The sequence below is a fragment of the Osmerus eperlanus genome, chromosome 22 (assembly GCF_963692335.1).
Source record: "Osmerus eperlanus chromosome 22, fOsmEpe2.1, whole genome shotgun sequence".
NCBI classification, from domain to species: domain Eukaryota; kingdom Metazoa; phylum Chordata; class Actinopteri; order Osmeriformes; family Osmeridae; genus Osmerus; species Osmerus eperlanus.
The window spans coordinates 8,049,083-8,062,388 of NC_085039.1; the positions used below are offsets into that span (position 1 = coordinate 8,049,083).

The 13,306-nt window shown below is 45.5% G+C and overlaps 1 protein-coding gene across 3 annotated transcripts; it reads left to right on the forward strand.

The window, feature by feature from the left end:
- Window positions 1-966: 966 nt before the first annotated feature.
- On the forward strand, window positions 967-11,017 carry LOC134009233 (DNA-binding protein Ikaros-like). 3 transcript variants are annotated; one of them, XM_062448968.1, is made up of 8 exons: window positions 967-1,076; window positions 1,801-1,868; window positions 2,050-2,205; window positions 4,578-5,027; window positions 5,521-5,688; window positions 6,105-6,221; window positions 7,349-7,465; window positions 9,932-11,017. In XM_062448968.1, the coding sequence occupies exons 2-8, from the start codon at window positions 1,817-1,819 to the stop codon at window positions 10,537-10,539; spliced, it is 1,668 nt and encodes a 555-aa protein (XP_062304952.1). In that variant the 5' UTR covers window positions 967-1,076; window positions 1,801-1,816; the 3' UTR covers window positions 10,540-11,017. The 3 variants fall into 3 exon arrangements, with proteins under 3 accessions (XP_062304952.1, XP_062304954.1, XP_062304953.1); XM_062448969.1 differs by having other exon boundaries at window positions 973-1,076; window positions 1,769-1,868; XM_062448970.1 differs by lacking the exon at window positions 1,801-1,868 and having other exon boundaries at window positions 971-1,076.
- The last annotated feature ends 2,289 nt before the right edge of the window (window positions 11,018-13,306 follow it).

The following is a 13,306-nucleotide window of genomic DNA, read 5'->3' on the forward strand; positions in this document are numbered from 1 at the left end:
GAGAGATTTTGTGTGTGAGAAAGTGAGTGGTTCTCTGGAAGGTCGAATGCTAGGTCACAGTGGTTCACAATTCAATTTGGAAGGTGTTTCATTGTTAATAAGGCGTATGAGTGTGTGTGCTAGTTGTGTTTTGAGACATGTGTGTGTGTGTGGCAAAGTAGTGTGGGGTCTGCCTCTACTTGCAAGTTTTGCCTCACACACACACACACACACACACACACACAATGGTGGGAACCTCCTAAATACCTCTTTTAACACGTTATACCCACTTCTCATCCAACAATAATATTATTTCAGCAAATTTACCATTGCGGTATACTTTTTAGTCCCTACTACACAGACCAGGCATACAGGACTTATTGAGGTCAGAACAAATGTGGCAATGTGTTACATGCCAATGCTGTACTGTAACAGGGGTTAATCACCTTTACAAAATACATGATCATCATGGTAAACAACACTATATTGCAAACATTGTATTAGATTCGACTACTGGTGCTCAGACATTTAAGTTGGTATGATGATGATGGTAAGATAAAAATAACATTGCTGCTCATGAATGCAATGCATGAAGCCCTTGGTCATGTTCTGTAAATGTTTGGATAATCCTTTTATAAGTGGTAAATAATTGAACCATTGAGACAGATTCGCTTCCAATTACATCTGAAGGTAGTAGCATTATTTGGCCAGAAGATGGAGGAATTGTACTCAATTTTACCCACTAACATTATCTACGTTGCCTGAATATAGCTTTGTAATGAAATATAGGCCTACACTAATCGAAACAAATGTAAAGAATACACAGTGATATAAACATTACATTCAACGTTCATTTTCCGTTTCGGAACTAATCTATTTGTAAAGCTGTAATGAGGAAACCAATACTTCCATCTTGCAAAATTCAGTCCCTGTGCCTTTAAGAACACTCCAAAGTTTAGCATTACGTCGACTATGGCATTTCCATAGCGAGGAGCTCCAGCGGCGGAGAAGGGAATCTTACGGCGGGAGAGACTGGCCACTTCAAACTGAACCTGACGTTATTGCGTTATTATCCCAGGTGCGAGTTATAAGACCAGGTACGTTTCTCTTAAGGAATACTTTGTATCATATGTTACCTTCCTTGTAAATAACAGCGAATCGTTTTTTTTCCCTCTCACTTGAAGTCCAAGGAATAAGAGTATTGTATTCGTTTGATGAAGTAATTATATTTTGTACAATAGGGATGTGATAACACATTTGCCCTTTTTTTATTTTGAGCAAACGTTCAATTTAAAATCACAAATTAACAAGTCTTTATGGAAAGCTCAAAGTAAATGTGTAGGCTATGCAAAATGTATGAAATTAAGTTTATCTTCTTTTTCAACAAACGATCATTGGCCGTCGCGCAAGTCATTTGGCTTGCAAGATTACCTAAATTTGTATCAAGATGGCAAAGAATATTAACTGTTTGAGTCGTTGGATATCTTTTTCACAACTCGCTTTTGCATTGACTTTACAGGAAATGCATGTTGAGTGAACGTCATAGGATTGGGGGTATTTGAATGAAGTGATAGGGTTGAGCAATGAACCTTTCAACCTTTTACCGGTACAGGTCTTGAATTTGAATGAAATTCTATTCAGAAGCAACTTTTGTGTGCGCCTAAATGTGTGATTGTCCACAGAACAGCCTAGACAGCATGTCAAGGGTCAGCTGGAGAGTGCATATTTACTCTCCCGAAATGAGAGCATAAGAGCTTCTGACATGTGCCATAGCTTCTGTTGTCCTCAGACAACTTCTTCATTCTGTACTTTCCGCTCCAGAGAGCAACGTTCCACGATGAACAGAGACCAGCCCCAAGAGTTCAAACCGGCAGAGAGTGAAATGATGGGTGGGTTCTTTTTTCCACTGTCCAAGTCCGCTTTCAAATTGCGGTGTAATGTACACAACCTGTCCTGGAAATGTGTGACATGCACCATATAATGTTTCATTTTGTTCCTTTGCTGGGGTTTTTCCCCTATAGAAAATATGCAACACATTTAGATACATTAAAAAAGGTGATATATCCACAGATATCAGCAGCAGTACGACAGACCAGATACCACAGGAAGAGAGTGAGGTGGAGAAGAAGAAGGAGGCGGAAGAAATGAGTTACGGGGCCCTGGAGAATGCCTCAGTCAATGAAATGGAGTCTTCATCTGAATCCGCAGATAAGGAACAGATAACAGGTGTGATTCTCGCATACACACAGTCATGCATTCGTAGCCACCAACACACACACACACACACACACACACACACAGCACAGTCTTTAAATAAATTCATAGCCACAAACATGCACACACAGCACATTCAATGCTCCAAAATATAAAGTTAAGGCATGTAGTGTTATAACATTATTGTCTTTCTTATTGCTCAATCATAAGAAACACTCAGTATTTGTCGTGGGGGCCTTTGACTTAGAACACACACATGTTCAGGATTAAACTGTCCTCATCTACAATAACTGTTTATTTGAGAGATGGAAGATACACTTTTATTTAAACCACGGCTATATTCTTCTCAACAAACAGCATTCAACAAAACCCGCTAGATGAGCCTGGGCTCTATTATTGTGTCTCTCAAAGCTGTGTTTGTGTGTGTGTGCGCGCGATGGTCGTATCTGTGTCTGACTCTGTACATACGCCTGCATTTGTGTGTGTTCAATCCGATTACGTACGTGTGTGTGTGCGTGCACATCTAAAAGTGTACGCAAAGTTTCCATAGCACCTCCCGAAGTGTCTAATGTGAGACCAAACAAACAACACCGCTCTTCAGCACTTCATCCACCGCCGTGACCACATCGTGGTTTCTGGAGGGGGGGCCTTGGTCGTTGGGGCTGAGTTAACACTCATGCAAGCGTCGCCTTGGGGACAGGCCGGGCAGGACTTTGGAGACGTGTTATAACTGTAGCAGGGACCTACGAGCGGGTACAAGCACTCACCCCTCCACCACAAGGTTTGAGCTGCTCAGAGTTTAGTGTAATCCACCCTGCACTTCCAGGAGTTGGTATGTGCACTGCGGCTTTGCAGCACGCCCCGTAAGTTTCATTGGGCACATGCAGACTCAGGATGAGAGAGTGTGTTTTTTCGCTGAATGTGGAGTATGAGCATGCAGGGGTTGCGCGGATTCAAGGGGTCAGAGTTCGGAGATGATGTTGTGTGTGTGTGTGTCCTTATGCTGCCGTGACTGTGTCATGCTTTTTTTTGGTTGTCGCCGTTTTAAATGTATTTTATGGAGACAGTGAGAGGGTGACAGGAAAAGCAGAGAGGGGGGGGAGGGGGGAGACATGCAGGAAATGGCCCGGGCTGGAATCGAACTCGGGGCCCCTGAGCCGTCAGTGCATAGTCTGTGCCTTGTTCTGTATGCACGTTCCTTTTCATAAGCAATGGGAGTCAAAGACCATGTTGAATGTTTTTCTTCCAAAATGGGCCCTGAAGCTCCCTAAGTCTAAAGGCTTTTGAAATCTCGACTATCCCCAATCTGGGTTTGGAATATACACAAGAGTGTAGGTCAAACACAGTAGTTGCGTGATGAGGTGTATTAGGAGGTGTGTGTGTAGAGGGCTGAGGGGGGGGGTACACAGTCTTTGGAATATATAGAGAGACCGTTTTTAAGTCAATGCTGTTTTATTTACGTGCTTGGAGGAAAGGTGGGCGATACGGTGAACACCAAAGCCCTTGGAGAGTGACCTTTAAAAAAGGATTCATTCTGTTTTCCAACTTTAATTCTGCATGTCCACATCAATAGTTTGGTTTGTCAGTGACCATGAAAATGCTTGGGTTAGCTCAACTCCAGAAAACCAGCATGTGTAGACCAAGAATGACTGGAATAGCCTTTATTGTGGAGAAAGAAATTAAGAACGAAAACCCAACAGATGAGAAACATACCCATGGTCAGACTAATACGTGCAGCCTTCAAATCAACAGAGGTACAGAATCAGTCCGGCCTTTCTCATACCAGTGGCAGATGGGAGTTTGTTTCTCTTCGACGGTGACTTCTCCTGACCCTGTTCTAAGCACAGAGAGGAAATGTGTTGTCTTTATCTTCTACATTCATCTCCCGGCTGTCTCTCAGATGTCACTCTGCCCCAAATAAACCTCAGCAGACTTGGAAATGTACTGCTGCGAGAACAACCCACTAAATATAAATCAACAAGTGGTGGCAATTTCTTTCACTGAACTTTAATAGCAATGTTGCTAAGTGAAGCCTTTGCAAAAGGGTGTATCTTGCCATATTTGAACACAACATTGCCATCCTTGCACGTTTTCGCACATTGGTGAGTGGATTTAGTCTGTGGAAATTCTAAAATGAGGTTACACACAAGTTTTGTTTTTGTGGTAAAACGTGATACATATCTCAGTCCAGGGACACATATTTATTTATTTTAAATGTACTGCTTCTGCCCTGGTATGAATTGAGTGAACTTGGTTGAAGCGAAGAACAAGATAATATGGGTCAGGCGCTGGCTAACACTGTCGGATGCATGAGTTTGCATGTGATCTTCCGTCCCTTACCGAACTCCTTTTTCCCCTCATGCCTCTTCCTTCTTCCTCTCCAGCTGGGATCATCGTGAAAACGGAGGAAGAGGAGACGTTCGAACAGAAGGGCGACGGCGGAGGAGGGGACGAGCTGAAGGACGAGCGGGGGGGCTTCGATGCGCTGGAGGAGGAGGAGGAGGACGATGAGGAGGAGGAGGAGGAGGAGGAGGAGCGGGAGCGAGAAGGGGAAGAGGGCGAAGAGGAGGAGGAGGACGAGGAGAGGGACGGCGACGAGGAGGGCGATCCCCTCGACGAGCCGCAGGACCTCTCCCTGGCCGACTACGGCAAGTACGACAACCAGGCGGAGCCGACGGACGCGCGTCATCCCGGCACCGCCGCCCCCCTCTACGGCGCGCCGGCGGCCGGCGCTTCTCCCCGCGGCCACACGGGCAGCAAGCTCTGCTGCGACATCTGCGGCCTGTCGTGCGTCAGCATCAACGTGCTGCTCGTGCACAAGCGCAGCCACACCGGTGAGACTAGCGTTGCCTAGCGCTGGGACCTCAAACGGAGGCGGCGGTTACACAATAATGAAAACGTAACCGATACTTGGAGTTGATAAGGCGTTTTTTTTAAGAGTTAAATCGACAAGTGTCTGAATGACTGTGAATATATAGTGTAGTGATTTGTCGTAGTTGACTAAAAGCCGTTTTGATACACCCAGATGCATCCAAGGTCCTTAATACAAATGCTGAACGATTATCTATTGAAAAGCCTTCTTAGTCTACTACATTAGTCTTAATCTGTGTGGAGGGAGCCCTAACTTAAATGTGAACCCAAGTTTTCCATTTATTTGTATTTCATGTCTGACCCTTTTCCCTGGAGAAATATGAGAAAAATCGGAGAAAAATTTTACTTCACAATAATTCACTGTGGTAAACATTCTTTCAAACAAAAGTGATTCACATAGTGTCTCCATGTAGTGTAATTCCCTCTATGCTGTGTGTGGTTGTCTTGCCGACCCAGGCGAGCGTCCGTTCCACTGCACGCAATGCGGCGCCTCCTTCACTCAGAAGGGAAACCTGCTACGCCACATCAAACTGCATTCTGGGGAGAAGCCCTTCAAGTGCCCCATGTGCAGCTACGCTTGTCGCAGACGCGACGCCCTCAGCGGGCACCTGCGAACGCACTCTGGTAAGACACGGCACCTGCAGGGGAGTCTGGTCTTCAAACACACACATTTCACACACCTGCAAAAAAGAGAAGAAATAAACAGATGCCTTCAGTAGTACATTCAAACACCTGGGAATCCTTCACTCACTCATACACACACACACACAGGCAACCTCACACACTCCCATGTAGAATCCCTCACATTGCACATGACCAGACACACGGCTGTTTCCAAATGTACGCACTCTTGTCGAAGGATGTAAGAATCTTCGACAACAACACAGATTTTTTTTTTATAGGTTCATGGATAAAAACATTAGATAAGGGTCACAGGATCAGCGCTTCAGAGGGAGAGCATCCTGCTCTGAGCACAGCATGTCGTGTTTTATCGGTGTTGCGTGACTTTCCAGTTTTAACCGGCCAACTCTTGCTTGCAGTGGAGAAGCCCTACAAGTGCAACCACTGTGGTCGCAGTTATAAGCAACGGAGCTCTCTGGAGGAGCACAGAGAGAGGTGCCACGTGTACATCCAGAACAAAGGCCACACGGAACGAGGTGAGAAGCCAATTCGCGCGTGCACACTTGTGAAGAAAGAACAAAAAAAAACACTGTAACAGCAGCGCTTACACTTCCAAGGATCCGCACGTAGATACAACAACGCGCGTGTCCAGTCTCACGCTTGCTGGGTAGGAGCACATACTTAACTCACACTTGTTGCATTTAGATACGGCCACAGATGCGTCACTTTAATGACGCACGCACATTTATACGTTTTCCCACATTTTAATCATTCATTTATTTACATATTTGTAGCATGAGAACGCTCCAACACCGCACACCCATGCACGCACACACTGTTGCCGCAGGACTGGTGTAACCTCATCGCATTGAGCTCACAGTACCTGCCAGTTGTTGGAATTAAATAGGTTACGGCCTCTGTGGTAAATACTGTTGCCTTACTAATCATTTGGTTTCCTGAGTAATCGTGTCTTTATCAAAAGGGGTTAAAAATATAGAAAAAATACTTAGGGCCTCGTGTTTTCGACGCTGCACCCCACAACCGTCATACACACACATTCAAGCGCACACATATGACCGCACACACACACACCTCCAACCTCTTTAGCGTCTGTTTGTCTCCTTGGTGGACAGGGGACAGTTGCGACACAAACAATTCTTTCCTGTGTCTTGTTCGAGTGTTTGTTTTATTTTGTGGTCGGCGAATGTCGTAAGGTATGGTCGATAGCGTCTCGGTGACAAGGAAGCACATCCTCGACTTGCGGTCTCTCCTGCGCTAGTAGCTGGTTGAGGCACAGCATCAGGAAGTGAGGTCATGGGGCTTGTTATCATGGCTGGAATCAGTCTTGTTCCCCCTCCAGTGTGTTTTTTGTTGTCCTTAATTTGTTTGTGTGTCTCTTTTTTCTTTTTTTCACGTGGCACACCCTAAAATGCTGGAGGTGGTGGACTATTCATTTGCGGCTAACTGCCTGCGTGTGACACTGTCTTAGCACTCTGCTTCTCACCAGTTAAAAATACCTCACCTTTATCTTTCTCTATCTCTGTGACTATCTCTATATCTCTGTCTTTCTCTCGGTTCATCTCTCTCTCGGTTTCTCTCTCTCCTCCCGCATCTCTCTCTCTCTCTCTCTCTCTCTACATTCATCTGTCTCTATCTCTCTCAGCCTCCGAGGACGCCCACGCATCCAGGACCCAGATGGGCAGCGAGCGAGCTCTGCTGCTGGACAGGCTGGCCAGCAACGTGGCCAAGCGCAAGAGCTCCATGCCACAGAAGTTCACCGGTAAGGAACCCGCCGTCTCTCCCACCCGCAGTTCGCCCTGGTCCGCCTTTGAGGACACGTTGATCTCAAAAAGGAGGTACAAGTTCAAGGGTCGAGTGGGCTGCACATTGGGCTGCACGTGGGGGCGACAGTCATTTTGAGGATAGACATGAATTGCACTTTTGATTTGAGTGTTGTGTTCTTCTTTGGTATTTCGCTTTGTTTGGGGCGGCCATGCAAACGATCAGCTAAGCTTTCAACTGCTGCTTGATATGTGACTGATTTAGGATTGTGTCTTTTGATAGGTATCCTGCATAAATAGCTTCAATGCTGCAGTAGGCAAATGCGTGGTGTCGCCTGTTTGTCTTGCAGGTTGCAGTTGTGTCATAGTGTTAAATGCAGCCTTTGATGATGCTGCACATGCACGCCTATGTGAGCTTTTGTGATTCAATGTATACTTGGTATTGTGCAAAACTAAGCTGTCTGTCTGCCTATTGTATGTCTGTCTTCCTGTCTGTCTGTTTGTCTGCCTGTCTGTCTGCCTATTGTCTGTTTGTTTCTCTGTCTGTCTGTCTCTCTTCTCTGTCTGTGTCTCTTCTCTGTCTGTCTTTCTGTCTGTCTGTCTCTTCTCTGTCTGTCTGTCTTTCTGTCTGTCTGCCTGTCTGTCTGTCTGTCTGTCATCTCTTTGTCTGTCTGTCATCTTTTTGTCTGTCTGCCTGTCTCTTCTCTGTCTGTCTTTCTGTCTGTCTGTCTCTCTTTTATGTCTGTCTGTCATTTCTTTGTCTGTCTGCCTATCTCTTCTCTGTCTGTCTTTCTGTCTGTCTGTCTGTCTGTCTGTCTGTCTCTGTCTGTCTGTCTGTCTGTCTGTCTGTCATCTCTTTGTCTGTCTGCCTGTCTCTTCTCTTTCTGTCTGTCTGTCTGTCTCTCTTCTCTGTCGGTCTGTCTGTCATCTCTTCGTCTGTCTGTCTGACTGTTATCTCTTTGTCTGTCTGTCTGTCTCTCTTCTCTGTCTGTCGGTCTTTTCTCTGTCTGTCTGTTTGTCTGTCTCTTCTCTGTCTGTCTGTCTGTCTGTGTCTTCTCTGTCTGACTGTCATCTCTTTGTCTGTCTGACTGTCTGTCTGTTCTCTGTCTGCCTGTCTCTCTCTGTCTGTCTGTCTGTTTCTGTTTGTCTGTCTGTTTCTCTGCCTGCAGCTTGTCTCCCACTCTACTGGCCCAGCAGTCATTCATGGACCTGATCCTCAGTACGGGTGCCATAAATTGGTAGACCTCCAGCCACGCATAGGAACATGATCAGACAAAAAACACCAAGCTACTTAAGGGTATTTAAGCACACACTCACACACAATCTGAAACTCTCCAAAGCCGTCCCACAGACGCATATAGATGTTCCAGTTTTACAACAGTGGACTTGAACACTTTATTTAAATCAACACCCAGCTATTGATACTATAGATCAAACTTGAAGGCTTTATTTAAAACTATACCTAGGCCTAGATATTGTAGCCTTGTTAAAATTACACACACTTCTAATACTGCTCCTTCTGGAACTAGCAACTACCATAGGGTTTGTGGAAAAAGCCAATTTCGGTAAATGACTGATTTGTCAAGCCTTCCCAAACCTTCTGGGCGTGTGTGGCGATTTCCAGTACACCCATCACACCTTCTCACACGGCCCAACTCTCGTTTCACTGCGCTTCATCACTTATGGTTTCACAACCGGGCGCCCTGCCTCCACACCGACGTGAAGGAATCCTGTGTCAAGCAATCTTACAAAATGAACTGAGCTGTTTCACTTTGACAACCGCGGGAAGAGAAGAGAAGAAAGTGCTTCTGCGACCGTGCGACAGAAAACAAAAAACGCGAGAGAAACGTGAGCGCGCTCCGTCTACCCTCCTGTGACTGCAGCTGCACAGAGGATGCCTTGTGTGTTTCCTCCTCCCCTTCTACTGTCCTCTCTCACTCGCGCACACACACACACAACACACAAACATGAGTGCACATATTAAGTGAGCAGGAAGCTCAACTGTTGCTTGGGTCATGGACTTCCGGTGCTTTGCTGCTAGCTATCCTTTATGTGTTTTGTCTGCCCTGGCGCTGTGAAAATGCCGCCCCTGGTTACAGGAGAACGTACGTATGTTTTTTTGCAACTTTTTTCTTTAGGAGGGTATTAGGCCAGGCACCCTCGGCAGTAGCTACAACAGTGTTTAATTTTTATTATTACTTTTCCGACGCACTGCAAAAATGTATTTGTAGAAGAAGAAGGAAGACAAAAAACTGTATTTGTAGAAGGGGGAAGACTCTTACACCGACACAGGAAATGCAAGCACTCTATCAAGGTATTCCCCCTGGAGTCAGGTGTCTGTATGCCCCGTCTTACCCCTTTTTTAAACTACGCCAACTTTGGTTCAGCTGGTGTGAGCTTCTGTGTTGAGTCTCCTTCCATAGTGCATGTGCTGAGGTGTCTCTCCATGTGTGTGGCCGGCGTAGGGGACAATGGTGTGTGTCTGGACCTGAGCTTCAACAGGGAGCTGCTGCACCACCGCACCGATGCCATGGATCCCCCTCCCCACTCTTCCCCGGGCCCAGACGCCCTCCACCACCACTCCTCCCTCCATGCCGGCCAGGACTCTGGTGACCCCGCCCACAGGTCCTACCCGGTCCCTCTGGCTCTGACCAACGGCCACAAGTTGGAGCTCCCTCCCCCCGGGCTGTCCCACCTGACCCGTCCTGGGCAAGGCCACCTAGGACTGGACCCGCTCCACCCCGACAGCCTCTCCCAGCCTCTGTACAGCCTGGGCCACCTGCTGGGGGTGGCGAATGCCCACAACGGCCTCCCGCTCCCCCACGGCCTGTCCATGGCCCCCCCGGAGGCCCTGAGGGTGGTGAGGGGCGACGGGGAGGCCATGGCGGGGGCCGTGTACCCCTGCGCCCACTGCAGGGTGATCTTCCTGGACTACGTCATGTTCACCATCCACATGGGTTGTCACGGTTTCCGCGACCCTCTGGAGTGCAACGTGTGCGGCCATCGCAGCCGGGACCGTTACGAATTCTCTTCCCACATTGCCCGTGGTGAGCACCGCATAGAGTTGAAGTAGTGTGCTCACACACACACATAAGCACATACACACTCTCCACTAGCATACACACTCCAAATGCACACACTCACTAGCAGTCCTAGGTATAACCACATACACGTTGACACACATACACAGGCGTTTCAAATGAGCACATGTAAACAGAAAAAGGCACCTCAGGTATTAGAATTATTTGTTTTTATCTGTTTATTTATCCGTACTTACAAACGCAGCACACAACCAAATGTAGCATTTAATGTGCTGAGTGAGGACTTATACAACGTGTATTTATGTAAAATACATTTATAACTGGGTAAATGATATGATGAAAAATATGTATACATGTTTTATTCTGTTTTCAACTTTTTAAATGTTTTCTTTTCATGGTTTGTTGACGTGTTTTTCATGTCCTTTGAAGAACAGCAAGTTGTAAACTGACTGTATGCTGTCGACGTCTCCTGTCAACTGTACCAAGTGTGAAAATAAACACATCATATTAAAGCCGTTTTAGCTTTGTGTGGGCTGTACGTCCCTTAGTAAGGGACTACTACTACTACAACACACAAAAAAAAAGAAACAAGATAAGAATATGCAAGAGTGAAAAAATGATCCTGACGCTCTCAAAGGTCACATGGCTTCTTTTAGTTTGTGGTTTTGACTACTGCTGTTCACAGCTTCAAAGCCGCTCTTCACTGTTTGCTCCCCTCTTCACAAGTCGCTCTGACACATTTGTTTCTCTTTCCTGGATTTTTCAGACTTTTTGCACGCTCCTTTTTAAATGGAGAGGCACGTCTGTCAATACGTAATATGAACATCTTATGTTCTGTTGCCTCTATAAGAGCTTGCGTGATAAGAATTGGTTGTCGAAATATGGCACCAAAAAGTGGGAAGTGATATGATAGCTAGGGCAAGCTTGCTTTATGTAGGCAATGTCTCCCCTTATTAGCACCTGGTGCTTGATATGTTTGCCGTCTTTCCTAGGTGCAGAGGTGTTTTGAAGACCTCCTTTTGCTTGACACCTGCCCCCTGGTGGTTGAAAAATATATTTAGATTTTCTTTTCGGAAGGATGGGAAATGATGTGAGATGTGTCCACATACAAAAATTACCCCCACTGTTACCCCCCACCCCATCTTGCCCATTTTGCCTTCTTGCCTTGCCTCACCACCCTCACATCAGCACAGGTGTGTGGGGGTGGGGGTGACAAATGCGTCTCATCCAGCTGCCACTTCTTTATCGGCCGTCTCCCATCAGCAACGCTTCCCCTTTTCTCTCTTTATTCCTCTCTGTCTCTCTCTCTCTCTCTCTCTCTCTCTCTCTCTCTCTCTCTCTCTGTATCTGGGTATGGAAAGGAGACACTTCTTAGTCGTGACACACTGTCTGTCTGATGCAAGGCTGTCACAATGGATATTTAGTTTATTACTAAATATCAATACCATATATTATTTATGAAGTGACCAAAGCAGTTGGTATTAGTTCTCAGTAAATGCAATACATTTTTAAGATGTCCAATTTAATTTACCCTGGGAACACCATCAGGAGGGATTTTGAGTGTGCGTGTAAACAATTATATTGCAAATGGAGCATCAGTACTGTCATGTTTTTCGCAAAAAGACACACAACAATTATTTAAAGCCAAGATCAGGAGAGAAAAGCTTATATTTAGTATCACAGACAACAGGACAAAATTATGCTTTCCGTCTTGACACAGTGAGGCTCAGTCCATTAAGCATGACTGATCTTGAACTTCCCTTCTCTCACACACACAGACGCATGTTCACTCACAGGAGCGGGAGTACAAGCTACTCAGCGCCATCTATTGGTTCGAAGGATGTACTACATTTTACATTTACATTTAGTCATTTAGCAGACGCTCTTATCCAGAGCGACTTACAGTAAGTACAGGGACATACCCCCCGAGGCAAGTAGGGTGAAGTGCCTTGCCCAAGGACACAACGTCATTTTGCCAAATGGGAATCGAACTGGCAACCTTCTGATTACTAGCCCGCTTCCCTAACCGCTCAGCCACCTGACTCCCCTACTACATGAGAGTGTGTCATTCTGGCACTTTGTAGATCATGTCGAATGAGTAGGCTGGTCAGCACCAGGAGGATTGCCAGAATTTGATTTATTTTGTATGTTAAAATGAAGGGGGCACACATATATATCAACAGTTCCTTTTTTAAATTTTTTAAGCAATCAGGGGTAACAAATGTCATGTAAACTACATGTAAATGAGGGGGTCCTGTGGATGCTTCTGGTAAGCATGTCACATTTCAAGATTTACATAACACAGTTATTAGCCCTAGAGTTATAAGGAAATGCTTGATTTTCAGGCTTCCCCTGCAGTACAGAAATAGTTAGACTTCAATAACGTAACAAATAATACTATTTTACATAAAGCAATTTAGACTGTACAGTCGGGTATCTATCAAACATGAAATTGACAAATCAAATACTATTGTTTTATGTAACATTATACTAAGTAGTGCAATTCATATGATACAAATACAATAAATGAGAAGTGGCTGGGTGAAGTGATTAGGGACCTAGAGAGGATCTGAGTTTTAAATCGTTTTTCTGTTGAGCGGTTACGTTTTTATTGTCAGCGTGTTTATAAATTCAGTGGCTTCAGTTCTATAAAAATCCAAATAATAAAAGGCCTACATTTTCTGTTGAAAACTGGTGGAGACACTTATTATACGGTGTGAGGGTGGGGCACAATTCAAAAGCAAAAATTTACTCAATCAGTTGAGGTTCAAGCACGGTCTTCTTCTAACTTCTGAGGAC

Bases quoted from the DNA above. Each gene is read 5' to 3' on its own strand.
- LOC134009233 (XM_062448968.1), top strand. From the start codon at position 1,817: ATGAACAGAGACCAGCCCCAAGAGTTCAAACCGGCAGAGAGTGAAATG. The intron at 1,869-2,049 runs GTGGGTTCTTTT...ATATATCCACAG, and splicing joins GGCAGAGAGTGAAATGATGG to ATATCAGCAGCAGTACGACA. The intron at 5,028-5,520 runs GTGAGACTAGCG...TTGCCGACCCAG, and splicing joins GCACAAGCGCAGCCACACCG to GCGAGCGTCCGTTCCACTGC.